General features: G+C 37.7%; 1 protein-coding gene across 1 annotated transcript in view; it reads left to right on the top strand.

Moving 5' to 3' along the window:
* The first annotated feature begins 1,236 nt into the window (after window positions 1-1,236).
* Window positions 1,237-22,490, top strand: part of HLTF (helicase like transcription factor) — a 29,067-nt gene continuing 7,813 nt past the window's right edge. The window contains exons 1-20 of the mRNA XM_082320279.1: window positions 1,237-1,307; window positions 2,672-2,882; window positions 3,458-3,624; window positions 4,084-4,217; window positions 5,234-5,331; window positions 6,069-6,143; window positions 6,358-6,549; window positions 6,674-6,769; window positions 7,797-7,845; window positions 9,597-9,684; window positions 11,427-11,506; window positions 12,385-12,474; window positions 12,698-12,795; window positions 14,122-14,265; window positions 15,109-15,247; window positions 15,992-16,127; window positions 16,440-16,619; window positions 17,081-17,205; window positions 18,478-18,656; window positions 21,805-21,933. Of these exons, the coding sequence (XP_082176405.1) occupies window positions 1,288-1,307; window positions 2,672-2,882; window positions 3,458-3,624; window positions 4,084-4,217; window positions 5,234-5,331; window positions 6,069-6,143; window positions 6,358-6,549; window positions 6,674-6,769; window positions 7,797-7,845; window positions 9,597-9,684; window positions 11,427-11,506; window positions 12,385-12,474; window positions 12,698-12,795; window positions 14,122-14,265; window positions 15,109-15,247; window positions 15,992-16,127; window positions 16,440-16,619; window positions 17,081-17,205; window positions 18,478-18,656; window positions 21,805-21,933 (2,430 nt within the window). The 5' untranslated portion in view covers window positions 1,237-1,287. The remainder of the gene's footprint in view (window positions 1,308-2,671; window positions 2,883-3,457; window positions 3,625-4,083; window positions 4,218-5,233; window positions 5,332-6,068; window positions 6,144-6,357; window positions 6,550-6,673; window positions 6,770-7,796; window positions 7,846-9,596; window positions 9,685-11,426; window positions 11,507-12,384; window positions 12,475-12,697; window positions 12,796-14,121; window positions 14,266-15,108; window positions 15,248-15,991; window positions 16,128-16,439; window positions 16,620-17,080; window positions 17,206-18,477; window positions 18,657-21,804; window positions 21,934-22,490) is intronic.

Genomic DNA, 22,490 nt, shown 5'->3' on the forward strand with positions numbered 1-22,490 from the left:
TCAGGTACATTAGATTTTAATGCTGGGGCAGTTTGCCCTGATGATAATCCTTATATAAAATTTGTTGGCAAAGTTTTAAGGATAAGTAATTGGAAAGCTGGGATTTGGTTTCGTGTTGTTGTTGTTGATTGTGGTTTTTTGTTTGGTCGTTTATTTTACATTAACCGGTGTCTTTAGATAAAACGATATAATTTTCTTTCATCTAGCACCCAGGTTTGTCCAAGACTGTTGCATAAATCCCTTTTTGACAAAACATTTCTTTCAGTGGATAGCAGTGGCTGCCTCAGTGACTTTGTGAAAGTATTTATTTTCAATTATTTAATGGAACGGAACCCTGGAATGGTGGGTGAAAGTACTCAGCTTTTAGCAAAGGAAGCTTTTAAAACTCATCCTCTTTTTTTTTTTTTTAACAGCAGGCCAATGAAGAAGAAAAATTTTTTTGCTCTATTTGACTTAAATTACAGCTCATTCGGTTACAGTTTTGGGGAGAAGCTGTAGGAAACTTCAGAGTGGTTTCACGTAGGTGACATGAAAATATTTTTCCAAAGGCTCTATCCTGCGAGGGTGTCGGCGCTTGTCACTGTCCCCGGCCGCGGCAGCGATTGAGGAGCTCACGTACGGATACTTCAGCGATTCTCAACAACGTACTGTTTCCGCGTAAGGTGGCGTACCATGTGCTTGTATCTTGTTCAGTGTATTAGAGATGCTGCTTTCTAAATCGGATCGTTATTACAAGGTACGCTTTCAGAAAATCACGTTTCGGCAACCTCGTGCTTTGCCCTTTGCGTGCTCTTGCATTTTGTTGGCGTCTTTGCAAACTCGTAAGCATTTTCTTGTCTATAGACAAGAAACACTCTATAGAGTGTTTCTGCTCGGTTTCGAACCGGGGACAAATTTTCTTGTCTATAACTGACGGTTAATCGCACGTGTTGTCTACCACTGTAAACAGGTTGTTTTAACGCTGCCGCCTGTCTGGCGGAGCGTCGGTGGTGTGCCGGGAGGGCCGGGAACCCCGCCGGGCGCGGCGCCGCCATGGCTGCCGGCGGGCTCTGCCTCACGGCGCCGGCGCAGCGCCCCCCGGCGCGAGGGGCGCTGGTGGGCGGGGAGGGGCGGGCAGAGAGGCGTCCTCTTCCTGTGCGCGGTGTCCTCATTGGCCAGCGTCTCCGGAGGCGCCGGCAGCCATTGGTGGTTGCCGCTGTCGGGTCTGGAGCGCGGGTCCGCGGCCGGGAGCGGTGGCTGGGGTAGCGCTGGCTGGGCTTGGCGGGCGGCGGCAGGCCTGCTGCCGCCATGTTGCGGAGGCTGCCCAAGTGAGACCGGGGTGGGGGCGGTGGTGGGCGCCGTGCCGTGCCGGTGCTGAGCCGCATCGCGCCGGTCGCTGCCTGCGTTCGGCCGCTTCGCGCCGTGTCCTGCGAGCGGCGGCCGGGGCGCGGGGCGTCGCGGGCGGCGGGGCGAGCTGAGGTGGCTGGGGTAGAAAGTGAGCCCTCGCCGCCCTCTTGTTGTCGGTGCTGGGTGCCAGGGCCGTTCCTGTGGCTTCTGCATTCGGGCAGGGCTCCCGGAGAGGTCTTCAGCGGGGCACTGGCAAAATGGCTTCTGGTTAACCCCTCGCTGGCTCATCTGCAGTTGCCTCAGAGCAAAGCCTCTTAAACTTCCTTTTTTTCTGTCAGAGAAAATGGAATGCCGATTATGCAGTAACTTTAGGTGTCATTTGCAAAAGAACCCAAAATTTACTACGCCAAACTTTGAATAACTAGTATATGAAACCTAATTATTTTAATTGGGAGTACTCTCCAATTAATCCAGCAACACAGTATAGGGTAGTTTTGAGATACACCAAAGGTCGTGGTTATTATGTATTAGTTGAAACTTGTATTGAGATTTTATTGTTACATATTACTTGATTAAAACAATTGGTAGTATGTCAATCTTTAATGCAGATGTGCATTAAACGCATGGCCAGAGATGTTTCCATCTCTTAGTGTGCAGTACCGTGAGTTTCTAGGTGCATCTCTTCACCTAAGGGGGAACCTGGCTGGGGGAAGTTTGTATTGGAGATAGATAGTGTAATTACCCAGGTTAGGTTGGAGGAGGTGATTCTCTCTAAAGTTTATTATGAAGTATTAATAATAGATGTCAAGCTGTGAAGGTAAGCTTAATGAATATGTGGGGAACAGTTGTTTTAGCATTTCAGCTTTTGTGGGTATAGGCATGAAGTTATACAGAGTTAATCAGTTACAAACAGCTTTTTTTTTTTTTTTTTAACCTTTTCCTTAGATGAGAAAAAATGGTGTTAGGAAAATACATGGAAATTTTGTTGTCTCAGGTATAATTAGAGATGTAACTAAATCTGGAGAATTCTTAATGTTGTTGACAAAGATAATCTGTGAGGGAAGGTAAGGTGGAATGCGCAAATACCATAGTTCAGTCAGTTAATTTGTCAGCTCTTTATTGTAATTGGCTTAAACTAATGTAGTGGGGATTAAAAAATGGCGGACAAAGCTTTCTCCTAATATAAAACTTTTTTTGAATGTTTCCAGGTAAATATCTGAAAAAAGTTGTAAAACTGGGGTTTATAGGTACCCTTATATAAAGAAATAAAACAGATTACAAGGAAATAAGAATTCTATTATTATTAAAGTCATTGTCAAATATTTCACACTTTGTCTTTCTGCAGAGATTCTGCAAGAGAATGCTCTCAATATAACATCTACAGAGGAGAGAGAAACTATTCCCGTTTTTCCTCTCCTGACTTTTACTCCAGTCTTGGGTTGGAAGACTCCCTCCCTGTAGGTGACGCTTCTGGAACAGAGGAGGATACAGACTCAGCTATCTTGTATGGAACTTTGCGAGGAAGTGTTGTTGGGTTACGATACTACACAGGGATTGTAAGTGCATGATAAATTATAAAGCAGAAGAAAAACTTGTCAGCTTCAAAAAAAATGTTTAATTAAATTTCAAAAATTCCTAAAACTTTTGACCAAGCATAGTTTTAATAGATTCCCCCCCCCCCCCCCCCCGACTTGCTGTATTCAACATCCTTAACGGGAAGTACTTAATCTAAAACTTTAATTCAAAATTTAATTAAGGTAGCAAGCTCTCAAATCTGGCTTAGTTATTTGGTAGCTCTGCTCACCCACATAAGGCAAATGGACTGAAAACAAGAAATTAGATAGGTCTTTGAACTGTTTACATGGACAAAAGGGGATGTTTATTCCCTTTCAAAATGTATTAGCAGTTGAAGGTAGTTCTTGCTCTCAGGAATGCTTTTGAAATTGCTGACATTGATCAGGCAGCTCTTATGGTATTTTGAGTAGGTAGTAGGTTATTAGACTGACTGAACAGTGTGCTATACCAAATTAATTTTTAAACTTCATGATGTTTAAGTAAATGTATATTAGATATTTCTGCAAATAATTTGCAACTAAATGAATGTGTTCTGGTGTTTGTTTTGCTTTGTTAGGTTAATAACAATGAAATGGTTGCACTTCAGAGGGAGCCCAATAATCCTTATGATAAAAATGCAGTGAAAGTAAATAATGTGAATGGAGACCAGGTAGGCCATATAAAAAAAGAACTAGCAGCAGCATTGGCAGGCATTATGGACAACAAACTAGCATTAGTGGAAGGGTAAGTGCGAAGATTATGCTTTTGGTTCCATGAATATAAATAATGGAAACGGTTTTTGTTGCTACACTAGCAAGTTCCAAAAACTATTTGTAAGTGTTCAGTTTTGACAGAAATGACAGCTCTTAGTAATATGATTAAGGCTTCATGAAGCCTTTCAGACTCTTTTTTTCCTGTTGAACTGCTTGCATACTGTTCATTCTTTCCTGTATATGATAAAATGTAGAGACACTCATGAGAGCAAATTCTTTAAAGATTGTTGTGGAACTCTTAATTTAACTCCATGTGGTGGTTTGTATAAAAGGTTTATGCGGTATAAGTACTAACACTATCTGGAACATTTTGTATTTTGATGAAAATAAGCACTTTGGAGTACCTCTTGCTGAAGAAATAGCAAGGTTTATTATAAAAAATTAAATAATTAAAAGATACTGCTGTGGGTTTTTTCCTGCTTTTTATCAGGGTTGTCCCTTATGGAGCAAAAAATGCCTTTACCATGCCTGTACAAATGAGTTTTTGGGGAAGAGAAGAAAACAAGGAAGCAGTGCTAGATCAGCTAAAAAGGCACGGATTTAAATTGGCTCCTCCTCTGAAAGGTAAGTCTTGAAGTTTTGGGTTTTTTTCCTTTTCTAAAATACCTAGATTGAGCTTGCCACTGGTTGGAAGAAATGGGCTTAATCCTCATCGTAGTCTTGTCATTCACAAAATTTTTTTTTTTTTTAACTTAGTTGGGGAATAATGCAGAGCCCACAGCTATTAATTTTAAACTTCATAGGCAGTATACTTTTGTGTCTTATCTTTTATGTGACCTGCCAGCAATTGGAGAGGCATTTGAGCAACCTCAGAAATATACTCGATTCCATAAGTTTCTTAAAAATTCATAATGAGTCCTTGCATTTCTCCAGACTTGAAAAAATTTTATTTTTTAAGAAACAGGTTAGACCCTTTCATAGGGTGAGGGTTTCAGGGACAGTGCTGCCTTTTAGCAGAGCACTAGGACATGTATCCTACTAGTGAGGCGTGAGCAAATAGAGATGAGATGTCTCTGAACAAATAAGCTTATCAGACCTGATGCTTTGCAGAGCCAGCCTCGTGCAAAAAGCACCCGTGCTCCTGGAACTAGGCTTTGTGGAAGCAGCGGTAGTCAGGAGTAAGGATGTGTGCAGAAATCACGCCTCGGAAATCCCTCACCTCTCTTGATGAGGGATAGATCTGTTTTACATATAGCAAGATTTCAGTTTTTATCTTCTAGGATCTATTGTGCATAGTTAACAAAGAGAGTTTGGAGTAAAAAAGCATTTTGCGTTATCAGTCATCATACTGTTACCAAGTCAAATTTCATGTAACAGAACAGATTTTAAGAAACATGGTTGCTATCTCAAAGGATCCCAACCCATAGCTCATTGCCTGTGAGTCTTATGAAGCTTTGTGGAAAGCCTTTGTGGCCTGTTGAAAGTAAAGGATAAATTGAGGTTAGAAGACAAATGGTGAAAGATACTGTTTCATAGCCCACAATCTGATCAGCATTGTTACTCATGAGCCAGTGAAGGCTGAGAGTGGGAAGTCATCATACTGTTGTGTTTCAGAATGCTATCTTTTTAATGGCAAGTAGGTCCAGAATGTGGTTTTGGATCAAAGTGGATTTCTGGGAGAGCTGGTCCAAGTTATAGCGCTCCGGTTCATGCTGCTGTGCAGTTGACAACTGAACAGGTTTGCATTTCGTACTTAAACACCTGGAATTTGGAATTTTAATAGTGGAGGCCTTTAACTTTTTCATTAATAAAACAGTGTTTGTGAAGTGGAAGTCTTGCTTTTTTTTTTTCCCTCTTCTGAACCACAGATTTGCTTTGAAGTCATCTTGAACTTTTGACCATTTTCGTTTTTATACTGTAAGCAGATGTTTTAGCTGTGACAGCCTTGAGTCCCGTGTAATTTCAGGAGGTTTTGGTGGTTCAATAATTTTTTTACATTGTTATGGTGGTGTGTCGTCTTTTCTCTGTCGTAATGCTTTACCAGATAACAAGTATGTTAAGTTCTCAAATGAAAGTAAAATCAGACTTCCAGACTTTTTATCGTCACGTTTGGCCCAGGGTGATACGTGAAGGGTTGGGTGGTGGTTTGGTTTTGGTTTTGCTTTTTGTTTGCTCTTTCAAATTAGAGTGAAGTAGTTCCTTTAGCGTGTTGTACAAGGGTGTGACTATATTCAGCCATCCCATCTCAAGCTCTTGCTTGTATTGGCACGTGCTTGTCTTGGAAAAACTGAACTTAATTTTTATGTAGCAGTAGCTAACAAACATATTCCAGCAAATCAGGTCTGAAGTGGTAGAGCTATCTATACTGATTACCATATGATAGGTAATTGTAATTCAGTAGAGTCATTGATTATTTCATGAGGTTATTTTTAATTGCAATAATTTTAATTGCAATTTTTGTGTTCATTTATGCAGCTTAAAAGTGAATTTGACAAATTGTTTGAGGATCTGAAGGAAGATGATAAAACTTGTGAAATGGAAGCAGCAGAGGTATTTCTTAAGCTAGAAACTGTTTTCTATAAAATATAAATACTTAAATATCGAGTTGCATATTTAGCTTTGTCTGGGCACAGGAGATGTTTGAATCAGAAAGAAATTTAGTAGATACAAAGGACTTTATTTAAAAAAAAAAATTCTTCCAAAGATGGAATGTCATATTTAATATGCAAATAGTGCATAACATATCTATCTCTTTAATTTGCAGGCTGTTGGCACACTCTTGCTTCCCCATCAGAAGCAGGCTTTAGCTTGGATGGTTTCACGTGAGAACAGTAATGATTTGCCACCATTTTGGGAAGAGAGAAGTGACTTCTATTACAATATACTTACAAATTTCGCAGAAAAGAAGCGACCTAAAAATGTTCTTGGAGGAATACTGGCTGATGATATGGGACTGGTAATAATACTTACCAAGCTTGAAATCTTTCTATACAGAATGTGTGTGTGTATGTTTCTTGATTGGTTGGTCATTTGGTTTGTTTTAATCTGTGGAAAATACTACATTCTTTTCTCTTATGCAGGGTAAAACGCTTACTACTATTGCATTGATTCTCACAAACTATCAAGATGGCAAGCCTCTTCCTGTTGAAAAGATCACAAGTGAGAAGTTTTATGAGGTGAGATGAAAGAAAAAGCTTGTTTTAACAGAGTTAATATAGCAGTTAATAAAAAAACCTGTGTGTAGTAACTGTCTGTATGGTGAACTTTGTATACGTTTTGTGGAAAAAGTAATTCAAGTACATCAAATAAGAGGAAGAATAGGGCAGATTAGTTGAAGGTAGGTGGACTGTGTTACTTCAGACTTTATAATTGAGCTGTAGACTGTGTTACCTTACGAGTGTATGCTTAAGTATACTCCAAGGAAGAATTTACGAAGGCGTAAACATTTTCAGTGTTAGGTTTTATAAATTCTCAAGTTTCTTATAAATTTCTCCTATAGGCAAGTTGTGACTGCACAAATAGAAATGGTGTGTTTTTCTGGGGGTGTGCATGCATAGTTCCTGTGCCTGAAACAACCAAAATAGCAAGCAGAGGGTCTTGGTATAAAGTCCATAAATAAATAAATAAACCAACCTCAGTTTATATTTTTGCCAAATACTTGAAATGAAGAGAGGAGAGGAAGCTACAGTTAGTAAACTAACACCAATGTGCAAACTCTTCTTAGGTAGTGCAGTTCAAGTGCTTTTTGCTTGTGTTATGATACAGTTTTCAAGACGATGAAATAAACTAAATGCTAGGATTAGGTGAGTTGTTATGCAGTATTCCCTGATAGCATTAAGGCTGGGGTTTTGTTTCCTTTTATTGTGCTTTTCTAAATTTAACATAATAATGCTTTGTGTTTGACCTCAGAATGTTACCTGGGAAATGTTATTAGTGTGTTTTCTTTCTAGGACAGCTGTGTAGACTGAGTTTCTCTCCTCTGCCTCTATAGTTTCATTTGAACTCTGTATGTGGCTACTTAAAAAAAAAAAAAAAAAAGTATAGTTTTTTTTCAGCACCTTTAAGTGACTGTCTGATTTGCCACTGAGCAAGTCTTTCATGTTTCAGAGCAGTAATTAATCACTGGTCAGATTAGTGTAATAATGTTATTGGCATTTTTTCTAGTTGCTACATTAAAGAATAAAAGTTTCCATTCCTCAATAGGAATCTGGTACTAACAGCATGAACAGCGTTGGACGCGGACTATGTAAAGGTGACAGCAAACTATGAAAAGTCCAGCAATGTTTGCATGATAATTAAAGTTATTACCTGGGGTGCTCTTAGTCTGTGGTCAGTGCTAGTCTTCACAAACTCTTGACGAACTAAGTATTTCAGAGAAGTATTTAAAACATACCTTTAAAGATGTTTCAGTTTGCATATGAGAAGATTAAGAAGTGCCTTGTGAGAAAGTTGGACCCTGCCAGGAAAGTTACCACATCCAGGAAATGGATTCTGGGTTCCTTTTGCTTTCCTTTTTCCTTCCTTGTAGATAAAACAGGAGCACTTTTGCATCTGCTAGAATCTTGTTTGTTTAAACAGTAAACGTTAGGAGTTAAATTGTAATTAGGTTCTATATTAAATCACTTTTTTTTAAAAAATATTTTAAAGTAATGAGCAAATCACAAGTATTTAGAAGGATTTTATCACACCTATAGTTTTCAGGTTGTATCAGGAGAATTTATAGATGTATATGAAAAATGATACTTGCTGTTAGCATGTTTTGTAACTCATCGTGCTCTTGAAGAAATGTATGGGGCTTGAAGTTTTCTTGCAGTAACTTTCCCTCACTGTCCTCCCATGCAAGGAATTTTAATATGGATGGGCCTAACTGATAGCATAAGAGAAATGAAAGGGACGGATAAGGAGAGAACACATTAGTATGAACTGCCTCTGGTGAAAGTTATTTTTATCAGTAGTCTGGAAGGGAAAAAATGCAGACTTTCATGGGGGTCACTGAGTGTCACCAGAAAATCAGAACCTTTACCAAAGCTGAAAAGCCTAGCAGCATCCAAGATATTTATTTATTTTTTTCCAGAGCATCAAGCATTTTCACTACTTAGAGCAGTGAGGGGAGAGCCTGTTTCTGCTATTATTTAATCTGAAAAAGTGATGATAATGTCTTTCAAATCCTTATACCCCCTGCCCCTGTTTCTCATTCTGTTGTACATGAAATTGATACCTATTTCTTGAGTCTTTGCAAGTTTTGCCATCTTCAGGATTGTATTAAACTTTTTTTAATATTAAAAAAAAAAAAATCTTTACTGAAGTTTTAATCTGGAGTTCAAGCATGAATTTACTTACCTGAGTTACAGCAAAAGTCTTTCTGCAGGGGCTGTTGCTTTCAGTTTTGATCTCAACTCTGTCCTAATGCGTTTTCTTTCTTGCATTTGCTTCTGATACCCTATTGTTGGCAGAGTGCCAGAGGTGGTTTTGTTCACTACCTGATTGAGGACTTTAAAAAGCCCCACCAAAACAGAACAACCCCCTCTGCGCCCCCCCTCCCCAAACCCCCGCATGTGCATCTGTGATATTACCACATTTTTTCTATTAATGTTGCTGGTTTTCACTTTGTTTTGGGCAATGTAGAAATCATTAATTAGTGAGGTTTGACCTGTAAAAAACCTTTACCATTTAGCATTATTTAAAAATTCTTTATAGAGCTTTACCCTTACTGTTAGCAGTACAATGCTTACATTTGGGTTTTCCTCTTTTGTTGACAGTTTGGTTTTGACCACCTGCAAAGTCAGTACACATTTTATGACTTTGTAACTATTTAAGATTGTTTTAGGAGTATTTTTATGTTTCATTTGTGATTGCAGTATCAGTAGTACTTGTCCCATGCAGAACGAAGGTTGTTTTAAAGGAAGCTTGTACTTGTTCTTGATCAAGTGATGCTGAAGTTGGTTTGATAACCAAGCTGAAGACTGTGTATTTTTCATAAATACCAATTTCTTTTTTACAAAGACTCTAGCAATGTGATGGAGCCTGGTGTTTCTAACGTAAAAAAGTTTGAAACTACTCCGTTAAAATTCTCAAGTTGTCTTCCAAAAAGGTAAATAGCTGGAATAATCTTTTTTCTTTTTGGTGGTTTGTTACACAGATATTGAGTAAAACTAAAGTGGTACTTGATTATGATTAACCTGGCCTAAAACATGTTCCTGCTCTCTCCTCACTTTTCAGTGTGCTGTACTTCTGCTTGCATTTATCATAAGTGTTCTGTATCTGTGTTGAGCTTTGGAATATATTAAAAAAGCATTAACTCATTCTGCATGGCTTGCGTGACTGCATGCTTGGATGTCTCCTTCAGTAGTAAGTGTGTCCGATAACATCAGTGTGTGGCATCTAAAAACCTGACTGTGAAGTAATCTTTCTTCTAGTGTCAGTCGTGTTTTTAAGTGGTTAAGAAATACTTTGCAGACATAGAATCATTTAGGTTGGAAAAGACCTTTAAGGTCATCAAGTCCAACCCTAAAGGTTGTCCCAGTCTTGCAGTTTAAGCACAGCTGCTGCAAACAAGAAGAGAGAGGGCCTGAGAAAGACAAGCAGGATGTTTATAAATGATGTTCTACCAATTTTTCCTGGAAAGTCCAAAATCATCTACTTTTAAACAAATTGGAATAAGTTGAGCATTGTGTTTGCAATAGCATCGTTGACTGTCAAAGACAATGACATTATTTTCTGGTTTATAGTGGAACACAGGGCTTTGTTAACCTTTCTCCAAAAATAAGGAATTAAAAGTTTCTCCTGTAAAAAAACATGTATTTGTCTTAATACCTCTAAATTTCAGTTTCACTGAATTGAGAACATTTACTGCGCCTAGTACTAAACAGAGTTGGAGTTAGAAGTTGAAAAGGCACAAACACTTTTTTTTATCTGCTGAGAAAGATCATATGGAAGAAGTGAATGACAACTAATTCTGAGAACACAGTTAAGGGTGCAAATTTTCATGGGTATTTTGGCACAAAGAGATGCAAACTAGAATATGGAAAAGTACTCAATTTATGTCACAAATGACTTACATTTCTTTGAAAAGCTGTTCTCTGTGGTCAAGTAACATTTAATTTGCTATGTTCCTTATCATACTCTTATTCTTTAGCAACGTTTAACATTTCCTTATCAAATAACTGTACTAAATACAAATACACCGTGAAACAAAATTAAAATCAATGTCTTAAATCAAGGCTTACTACATGATGATTAAAATCAATTCATAAAATGTAGGCTTTTATTCGCAAGTAGAAATTAATTTCTCATTTGATCGAGAATCCTAAAACGCATCACATGAATCTCAGTATTTCAGGTTTTCCTGGTAAGGTCTCAAAATTTATGGTTTGAAACTTAATATGACTTCCACCTTTTCCAAGCTCACTTTGCTGGTGCTTTGAAATCATCTCTCTCTATAAAAGGAGACACTTCTTTCAGGTCAATCTCCATGTCTGGGCTAGACTTCATTGCAGAAACAACCATGGCATGAGCTGATGAAGTTGTGAAGCTTACTGATGTGTTTGAACCTTCCCACCACACTAACCTCTCCTTGTAATTGGCGTGAACTTCAGCGATAATCTGTACCGTTTGATGAGCATCATTCACCCTGCAGCTCTGTGTTCTGTGCTTTCCCTTTTTATAATCCTTCTGAAGAGGAAAATTTCAAATCACGGTGGTATCTAACTTGCAATATCAAGTTCATTTGCTTTATGCTCTTGAGATTTAATATGTAAATTTAAGCAGTAGTAGAGTTGTGAGAGTGTTGGGTTTTTTTTTTTCTTTCTTTCTTTCTTAATGATGATATCTTAGAGATAAAGCCAAGAAACCCAGATATTCAGGAAGCAGTGACTTGGGAGAGTCTGAAGAACGGTTATTGCAACAAACAGAAAGTAAGTTGCAAGGAATTTTTTTTTTTTTTAATTGGTTACTGTAGCACCTGGTGTCTTCCTTTCTGAAGCCAAACTGAATAGGATTTCTGATTAACTGGAAAAGGAATTAACTGAACTACTTGTGTTTTGTTTTGGTGGGGTTTTTTTATTATTCAACCAAAACTTTAAGCATAAAATTTTAGAAATTGCTGAACTGAAAAGCAATGTTTTAGTCCAAACTGTTGTAGTTTGTTTCCTTAGCTGAACGAGTGCTGGTGTAACAAGCTATGAGCAGGGTGAAACGGATGGTGAAAAACAGAATTGCTAAGATTTTTAGAATTTGACATAGACTTGTTGTCAGGGCACTAGGATTGGAAAAACAAATTCAAAAAATTAAGTCCATCTTTTGTGGTAAATACCTGAAATGTGATCATGAAGAGGCAAGAACATGTGTCATTTGTTGAACTAAGTATCTTGCATGGAAAAAAAAAAGAAGGGCTATAGGTACTCTGGAGTGAGCAGTTAAGTGTAGGTTTAAAGTACTTGGAGTGAAACCCATGCTAAACTTTTTTTTTTTTTTTTTTTAATGACTGGTAAACTGCATTCCTCTGAAGATTCATAACCTGAAATAAATGTGTAAGATACAATTCTGCGCACACACCTGTCAGAGTTCAGGGAGCGTCTGGACGATGGTCTTATCCGCATGGTTTAGTTTCAGGTAGTCCTGTTGGACTTGATGATCCTTACGGGTCCCTTCCAACTCCAGATATTCTACATTATTGTATTGGAGAGGAGACGTAATTTGGTTAACAGGTTTGACTTCTATGAAGTGTGTCATACAAATAAATGCATGCACATGCTCTGCATGGTGTGAAAAATCTATGTCTGGTTTTTTGCAGCAACTTCCTGTGTTATCCAAGAAGATACAGGCTTTGCATCTGCTCTTCTACCTTCATCTACTAGTTTAAAAAGACAAAAAAAGAGAAAAGGTAATGAGGGGATAAACAGATAGTATTAATTTCTGAGTTTTTTCAAGCTGAAGTATTATACATATTTGACTTAATAAATGAAGCTTATGTTTTTGTAAATTGCTTTGATGCTGTTCAGGAGAAGAAATTTAGAAAGGACTTCTGGGAACCATAAGTTTCTTGAATGTCTACTTTGCTTTAAAGTGAACTGTTATGCTACTAAATATGATTTCTGTTTTCTCAGGTACCACTAGTGTTCAGTCAGTTAAGAAGAAACATTCTGATGATGGCCCCAGAGCAACACTGATTGTATGTCCACTGTCTGTCCTAAGCAACTGGATTGTAAGTGCTAAGCTGTTTTAATGTATAAATGTGATATATGTTGATTATGATGCTATAAAAATAGTACCCCCTGTAGTCTCTCATGCGAGTAAAAGGTCATGGTTTTCCTTTTTTATGAAACAGAGCTGCTTTCACAAGGGAGGTTTATCTGATAGAAATTTAAAAACTGGAGTAGTATTGTAATGAGAGTGCAGTTTCATGAGTAGCGAGCTCATCACTGTCAGAAAGAGCGAGCTCCCTTTCCACTCCCTGCTTTTCACTAGGCAGATTCACTTTGGCACTTCTGGAACTTGTGTGATTTAACTCCTTAAACCAGATGAGGAATGTGGTGGAGACAGGGCTGCCTTCTTGCATGCTCAGAATAAAATATTATTATACTTTATTGATAATGCATGTGACATTTCATTTACTAGAGGTGTTCAGTAATTTGGCAATCTTGTTGGTGATTTGTGGGAGTACGTCTGCTAGGGTGAACAGGCTGAAGGGCCCTTCTAGCTCAGTCTCTGCATTAGTTAAATTTTTCCGTTTTCATGACATTTTGAATACAAATATTAAGGAGATATCTTTAACTTTGAAGTATGTTTTATTTGGAAGTTTTTGCTGTCTGTGGTTTGAACATGAATAAGAAAAGGAAACAATTTAATCTTAGACTGTAGGTAAAACATTTAAATCATGTAATTGGGAAACATCAAATAGTGTAAAAACAGTACTCTCTCCCATCAATTTAAACCGAATTAAGTATTTAAAAAGAAAGAAAACTTGTGAGTCTGGTGCTTCAAAAATCAAATTGTTGATTGTTATTGGCTGTCGAGATTACTGTATGCTGAGTACTTCACAGAACAAATGTAGGGAATATAAACACTGGTTTTAAAATGAATACTTTGACAATTCTGCCGTCATTTATGTTAAAACTTAGGTGATTAACCCAGTAAGGGGAAGAAGCTGTAAGTGACCAGTTAAAGAATAAAGAAAGAGAAGATGAAGGTAGAAAGTGAAAAAGAATATAAAAGCTCTTCTGTTACAGTTTGGGAGGAACAGTGGATTTTGAAATGCATATACCGTCAGGATGTGAATTAATACTGTGCGAGAAGTAGAGCTAGCGTGATCAGAATGTGATACTGTGTACTATTACTAATGACTTGAGGTGACTGCTTCTGGTTGCTCTTCTCATCTGGGTGGAGAGGTAAAAGGAAACCCAAATTCAAATTGCTTTTGTTGTATAAGTGGATGTAGAATGTCACAGAGCTGGAGTAAGTGGTTTTTAGTTAAGGCAACTTAGAAGAATTTTATTCTAACAATCATGACTTTTGACAACTTTTCTTTCAGGACCAGTTTGAACAACATATCCACCAAGATTTTCATGTAAATATTTACGTTTATTACGGTTCTGACCGTAGCAAAGACCCATCAATTCTTTCAGAACAAGACATCGTACTGACAACATACAACATTTTAGCGACTGATTACGGAGTAAGTAAATGAGAAGAAGTGTTCTTTGAAGATCCCTTACTGTTCAAGACTCCCGGTGTTTGGGCTAATGATGGTAGTATATTCGAGTGCTGTTCTGGTAGGCAATCAAAAGGTTATAGCTCTAGTTTTGCTTTACATACTTTCTTATGGGTTCGCTGTGGTAACAAAGGGAGTTTTTTATTGATTGCTCTGTAGAGAAAATTATTTGGCTGCAATTACGGCAGCTTAAGGAAGAGAGTTTTTAAGGGTAGAAAAGGATGTAAAGTATGTAAATCTCCCCAAATCTCAGTGGCGTGAGGCTCCCACTTCTGCCTCCCCCTATCAAATTCAAAGAATATGGAGAATATAAAAACATAATTCCATAATTCTTGTTGCACATGGGCTGCAACCAAGTAGCTCATTGCGTGAGATGTATTTGTAGACTGATGTTTTCATAGAAATTCCAACCATTTTAAAAGCCCGAGGATTACGTCTTTAAGTATAATGTAAGCTTTTAACTTGCTCTCTGATCCATTTTCCATATCTCTGTGTCTTTGAAGCCTTTCTTCTTTTCAGGCTTAGCTTATTTTTGCTGTAGCTCATTCCTCATATTCAAGTATGAGAAGACTGGTAACGTTTACCAGGAATCATTAAATCTAAAAGAAGGAACACCTCATTCTTAGTTTTGCTCTTCTGTGCTGATAAATAAACAAGATGCGAATAAATACTATTATTGTGAATAAATACTATTATTGTGAATAATTACAGTATTAATTGTGGAATTGTTATATTAATAGCTTGCTTAATCCAAATTGCAAAAAAGGATTTTAGAGTCAAAGATTTAAAAAAATACTGTGTTTTCAGGTGAGAGGTGACAGCCCTTTACACAAAGTCAAGTGGCTGAGAATTGTGTTGGATGAGGGGCACACTATACGAAATCCAAATGCTCAGCAAACTAAAGCTGCCTTAAATCTGGAGGGAGACAGAAGATGGGTACTTACAGGTAAAATATTTGACACGAGAGGAAATGCAGTGCAAATCGTCTTAGTATAACACCATCTTGTGTTTCTCGCTTTGTGTTTCCACTTTGGCTTTTTCTGGGAGACGGTTAATGTCTGTCTGCATCAGATTCATTTGGAATGTTTTTAAACTTGTCTTTGAGCAGTGATTTAGGTGTGTCTTTTAGTTGTTTTTGATTTTGTTTGCTTGGTTTTGTGGTTTGGGATTTTTTTTTTTTAGCTTTTATTCCATTCATAGACACAAATTTTAAAATACCCTTTGATACACAGGTTTGGTGGAAGCGCAAGTAAAAAGGGACTTACTTGTGAACTGGCATGTTACCCCTGGTTAGAAGCTCACACTCTTACGTACTTATCCGAACCTCAGTAGCTTTTTGAAGTGTAACAGTCATCCTAGAAACTGCCAGGGACCATGCAAGCGTATGATCCTTAAATGTAATTTCAAGAAGATTATGATCTAACCACTGCTGGTGAAGCTGAAACGGAAAGATTAACATCCAAGTCTTCGTAGCACTGAGAGCTGCAGTTTTCTGGTATTCAAGTATTTCGTAGTATTTTAATTCAGAAAATAGTATGTATTATACTTAATGACATGTCGACCTAGCTATGAGAGACCTTGTCCATGGTGTATGGTTTGAAGAAAGCACAGAACTTTGACTAAAAATTTGTATTTCTTAGTTTCTTTGAGGTTTTACCAATCTTTTTGTGTTTGTTTGTTTTCTGTTTAGGCACTCCTATTCAGAATTCTGTAAAGGATTTGTGGTCTCTTATTTCCTTCTTAAAACTGAAACCTTTTACCGATCGAGAGTGGTGGCACAGAACAATTCAACGTCCAGTCACGATGGGAGCTCCAGGAGGACTTGGGTACGAAGTGTTCCCAAAGGATTTGTGAGCGAGTATGACTGGCAGTGCTCAGGCAACGTGACAAATTAGTGTTTCATGTTTAAAACTGAAATGCATGTGTCATCAGTTCTTATTTCAATTTTTTAGTTCAAATTCATAAATATTAAATAATTCAAATTATTTAATATTTCAGATTAGTGAATTATATTGTACTGGTGGGCTTGGATTTTGTAGAGAACATGTATTTATGCAACAAACTGGGGGGGGGGGACGACACCAAAACAACAAACCAGCCCTACCTGGGTAATAGTTTGTCTGTATATGTATTTTTAGGCGTTTACAGTCTCTGATTAGGAGTATTACCCTTAGAAGAACGAAAACAAGTAAAGTTAAAGGAAAACCCGTTTTGGAGTTACCGGAACGTAAAGTACTTATTCAGTATGTTACGCTTACAGAGGAAGAGAGACAAATCTATCATTCTGTGAAGAAGGAGGGCAAAGCCGCTATTAGCAGGTAAGTAGAAGGCTTTCTTAATCCTGAAGGTTGAAGTTTGATATCACAAACTTGTGTTTCAGAAGTTTTGATTATGTTAGCTCTAGTAGCCAAGTGTGTCAGTTTGCATGCCAGAAGCTAATAATTGCAAATTAGCATAGCATCTGTTCAGTTCTGAAGAGTGAAGTAGAGACTTTTGCAGAACTATGTATTAAAAGTTCTGTCTTGCGAGAAACAGGAAGGGATACCAGATACGTGAAGAATGGCCTTAAAATTTTTGTCACCATGTGTTAGCATTTCTTCTCGTAGGACATGCTGCTGGTAGCATTTTGTACCTTGTTTCAGAAGAGGATTTGAGAAAATATATTCCAAGAGGAAAGTGAAAAATCAGAACATTGTTCTAACAGCTGAACTTGATGACTTGGTGTTATCTGTTACTTCAGGCTGTAGCTTTTCATACTAACGATAAAACTGTTGTTCAGATTTTTCAGTGAAGGGACTGTACTAGCTCACTATGCTGACATCCTTGGTGTCCTGCTCAGATTGAGGCAGCTTTGTTGTCATCCTCATCTTTGTATAAATACATCTTCTTCTAGTTTTTCAGCTGGTGAGTGAATGCTTTTAGTTCCTGTGTTTCTAAAAACAGGACTTGCACTTTGTGTTCAAGAGCAGAAACACATTTGTGTGTTTCCCAAGCTTTCTAGCTTCAGCTTTCATCTTTTCATCTTGGATTATTGAACTTCTATCTTTGTTACTTTTTTTTCGTACCATATTATGTTTTAATATGTTTGAGAAGTGAGTGCTTGAGCACATGATCAAATATGAACAAAAGCAATGAAGTATGAGTAGTTACGAAGGCTTAGAAGCAGGAGTTAATAAGCTTTGACAGCCCATACAGAAATGACCAAAGAGGACCTCTGCAGAGCCAAATGCAGAAGGCTTGTTAAAAAGCAGTGTATCTGTTGTAATAATTTGCAGAAGTGCTTTTACAGCAAATATTTTTCTTTGCCTCAGGAGAGAAGATGTAGAGGAGCTTTGGGGAATGGCTTGTAGATTGGTAGCCATGTCAGCAGAACCATTGCCTCTTCAGCAGAATAGGAAACTGTTGACTTTGTTATGGCTGTAAGGAAGGGTGAACACAGAGGACTGAAAGGAAAGCGAAATTTTATTTTTGACAAGCCACAACTGTACAGCTGCAAAGTGTTAAAAATTACATGCATTTCTTTCAGAAGAAAGTATGGTCTGTTTGAAATACTCTAAATTTGAGAATTCTCAAATTTAATATTTTGAAAAATCCTATTTTGAGATGCCATTGGTATAGGTGTGACTTTTTTTTTTTTTCCAGGAAACCGAAAGACCAATGAGATATGGTCAGAACCTTTTTCAGAAAGTTGTCATTTATCTTCCTGAGAAATACAGTATGGAGACGTGATTGGATAATTGCTCAATGATTATTTAAAAATTAATTAGTAACTAGTAACTATGATTTGAATTTCTTTACTTAAAAAATAAAGCAATCTTAACTATAAATAGTGTCATCTCCGTAGTATTCTTACTACTTGAACAGCCACCATATGAAAGTTGCTTGTTCACATTAGGCATTGTGTCGCATGTGTACTTATCACTGAGCATGCAGTCGAGGTTCTTGGAATTCTAATTACCGTTTTTCCCAGTCAGATTACTCTTAATGTGTTTTGAAATAGTAGGTTGGAATTTTCTGTAGTATTTGGCAGCTTGCGTTTTTATACATGGTAAGCTATATCCATTGTGTATAAACTGTCCTAATCGCGTTTTGATCAATGGAACTGTATTGATGTGTGCCAGCTCAGTGTGTTTCCTGCATGGAAATCTGTTTTTAAGTATCTTTCTATATTTGCAGATAATACAACTCCTGAAGAACTGCGTGAGACATTAGTGACCAAAATGAAGTTGGTTCTGAGCTCTGGTTCAGATGAAGAATGCGCAGTTTGCTTGGAATCACTGACTTTTCCTGTGATAACACGCTGTGCGCATGTGTTTTGTAAGCCATGTATTTCTGAAGTCATCAGAAATGAACAGGTTGGTTGTGCTATGGTTAGAGTTAAGTGTAATAGCTATTCAAAAGCAATGAACTGGTGTTACCAGAAGGCCATCTAGCTATTGTTCTTTTAAATCATAAATGGTGAACAGTGCAAACCTAGTTATCAGCTGTGTTATAAAAACTATTGGCCTGAAGTCAAACTGTGGAGAGAGGAGCTGTCAAACTGAACAGTGTTAAGTTCCGTCAGTATTTTCAAAGTCTTTTTCCCTAGTTCTCACCTTACTTTGTCCCTAGGGTAAAAGTGATGGCATCCAGTGCAGCATTGTATACCTCCATATGGCTGGAGGCCTCTTCACTGCTTGTATGCGATGTGATGCATGTATATTTTGCTGTACTTCAAAGAGACCAAAGCTGTGTATTGGAAGTTGACTGTTGAACTAAAATCATGCCTACTCTCCCTGTTCCGAGCCGATAACCTTCTACGGTGAAATAGCTGCCTTGCTAGAGGGTCATCTTTATGGCCCTTCTCTGGCCTCTCTGCAGAATAAGCTTGTAGATGAGCATCTTTTGATTGCTTTTTTGAAAACCATAGTATTTATTTTTCTTGTGCGCTTCTAAGCTATAATTTTCTTCTTGTTTGCCCTTGCCTTTCTAGGGCAATCTGATAGTGTGGTAGTCTCACCATCTGTATCCAGTGCTGCTGCACTTCCTCTCGGAATTGTTCTGCCTCCTACTCGGCCACAGTAGGGCTGCGAGGGCCAGGCTAAACCTAGGTGGTTTTCTTTATAGGAGGCTTTAGTCCCCGCTTGTGCAAAATCAGTCAACCTAACAAGACAAAGGTAGGAAGTGTTGTCTGTCTGGCATGTAGATTGACTTTGTTTCACTGCCAGACATGCAGGGTTCTGATGCAGATATCCTAGTCGAGAGTTTCTGAGAATTTTGAGGGAAGCTAGTGATGTGAAATTATTCTCTAAGGAAAGAGCACTTGCAGAGGCCTTTTTCCAGTGCAGGGGTTCTTGATGTGTCTGTAGCAGAGTTGGTGCCCCTACTCAACCTTCAGGTGAATTTAGGCATGCAGAGAAATAAATCAGGTTATGATGTGATAGAACCTGTATTACTTGACTGTACAGTCTAATTATTTACTATGCTTTGGCTAGAAGGGACCTTGGAATCTGCAGAACTAGGGCCTTTGTCCAGTCCAACATTGTTCCATAGGTTGCTTTCATCGTAGTGAAGTCTGAACAGAGGTGGCTGTAGATTCTTCTCTTTTCAAGTTGAACTATCGTGAGTTTATAAAGCAGTGAGTGAGTAAACCTTTCTTAATTCAAAATGATTCCTGATTTAAATCAGTTCCCAAGGAAGTTTTTGCAGCTTCCAGCCAAAACATTTGACAGACATCTAAATTCCAGAGTCGGGGAATTCACTGTTTGCACATGATAGGTATTTGTCCTAGCGCTGCATCTCAGTTGGGTAGTTTCTGTGCCTGAATGGTTACAATGCAGCTCTCTCCTAGTAAATAGCTCGGGGAAGTACTTTACTTACCACCTTAAAAACAAAGCAAACCAACACACATGTACCCCTTCCCCCAAAACAGCTTGGGTTCAAACAGGATTCTTCCGGGGCCCTTACAAACTGGGAGACCATTTTATCTTTCTGATGTTAACCTAGCAGTATTTACTGAAATTGGAAAAACTTTTAAGTAGTTAACAGCTTGAGAGTTAACGCCTTCTTCATTTCAGTCTTTCGTTGAGGTGAGCTTCAGAGTTGCACAAGTAAGTAAAGATCCTATGCAGAAGTCTCAATAAAGCTGTAAAATCTCTACGGTAGTTTAATGCCTTTGTGTATTAACTGCCTTCCTGTAAAAGCTTGCCAGATAGTCATTAAAACATTCTTTTTTTTCTTCTAGCTGTTGATTGCGAGACACTCTTTGTCACTTGCACATGCTTTCACTGCAAGTCTTCCATATCTGTGTTGGCATTGTTAGCTGTGGTTTGGGTTTTCTGTTGTTTTTAATTACAGTACTGAATTGGAGAAGGGATGAAGAAAGATGTGAGCCTTTTATTAAAAAAAAAAAAAAAAAAAAAAAGTCTTTGTGAGCACTGTTAGGATTTTTTTTTCCAGAAAACTTTTTCAGATTTATTAGAATTCATTTATTTTGTCTTGTCATTGGAGGATTTTTGGATTGCTGCGGAGTCAGGAATGGTTCATTTGTAACTATGTTTTGGAGACTGTTATTTCAGATTCTTTTGTGTTAAGATTCTGTCTCTTGAAAGGGTAGCTTTATTGCTGCAATAAATTAATGTATGCAGACTATGACTGCCAGCCTCTTTAATCAGCTAGAGGTTCATTCCAGATTAGCAGCCCCCAGTATTCACCTGCTTTGCAAGGTCTGCTTTTGCCTGTCTAAAGATGCCTTGGTTCTGTGACCAGATAGCTGTACAAACTGAGTTAGCTAATTTTAAAGGGTTGCTCTCTCAGGGAAAAGTTTTTCACGTGTCTCATTTTTGCTTTGCAAAGTTGCGTATTTGTATAGCGCACGCAGTCTTTTGTTAAATTTTGTAAGTAGTTCTATGGAAGTGCTATTGTATAAATTCTAAACTTTGCCTTATCTAGAATATGCTTCAAAGAAAAAAGCTTTTGGTGTTAAATTATGTCTCATTTCTCATGCCTGTTGGGGAAATAGAGAAGATACCCTGTGTCTGGCCCTGACAAAGCATATTTCATCACACTGCTATTATTTCTGTGCAGGCTTTGAAGAAAAAGGGTAAAAGGTCATTCTTTGTTTGTAACTAAGAAAGATCTTGTCTTTTGAAAGATGGTTTATTTTTCCGGTATTTTAAATAGTTTTCACCCCATAGCCCAAGTATTTGCTTGCGTTTAAATCTTGAGCTGCTTATTTCAAGTATAAATATGCTCAGAAAGAAGACCACTTTTAAAGAAGGCTGAGTGGTTTTAAAATGTGTAGCGTTTATGTCACCTTAATGTTCTCACAAATAAACTATTTTGATTGTTATGTCAGAAATGACAAAGCAGTGTGTTACAAGAATGAATGTACTCCTTGAGGATTTTTTGTATGAACACCAATATAATTTCATAAAAGATGCTTTGTAAAGGTGATCTTTAGTGCTTGCTATAAATAATTCGATTTAATATGTTCCATCTAATGTTCTTTGGGCTTTTTCGTAGCCAAATGCCAAATGCCCTCTCTGTAGGAATGAGCTGCGAGCAGAGCACTTGGTGGAATGTCCCCTAGAAGGGGAAGTAGACTCCAGTAATGGAAAGAAGTCTGATCGGGAGTGGATATCCAGTTCAAAGGTACATTCCATTGATTTTTACTTGGCTTTTATTATGGTTTTGTAGGGCTCTCTCTAGAATTTTTTATGTTAATATGCTCAACGTACTTTACATATGCATAACATACTTTAAATTGTTATTTAAAAGTCTGCACAGTGTGCCCAGCCAGCACAGGAGAAAATGGATAATAAAAATCCCATCACAAATTTTGCAGCAGGAAAACAAGGCAAAAGGAGCACCGGCTGTAATTTGATGCTGGTCATTATGCAGTACATAGATGTGTATTAATTAAATAAAACTTTGGGTAAAAGAGCTGTGGCTTTGTATTTCGTTTCTGTTTCTGAAGACAGAGTAGTTCTGTAACCACTGAAACTATTCAGCTCTTAATTTACTTTTGGAAAGTAAAAACCTAAATAAATCCTTCTTTCTTAAAACTTGTCTAAAGAATATATATTCTGCTCTAGAGGAAAAAGGTAAATGGGCATCATATGTTCAATATAACACTTGTCAGATAAACTAGTGAGATATTTTTATTTTATTTGCAGACCTGTTTCTCAAGGTCTGCCACGTTTTTTTGC

Source organism: Platalea leucorodia (genome assembly GCF_965183815.1).
Source record: "Platalea leucorodia genome assembly, chromosome: 8".
NCBI lineage: Eukaryota > Metazoa > Chordata > Aves > Pelecaniformes > Threskiornithidae > Platalea > Platalea leucorodia.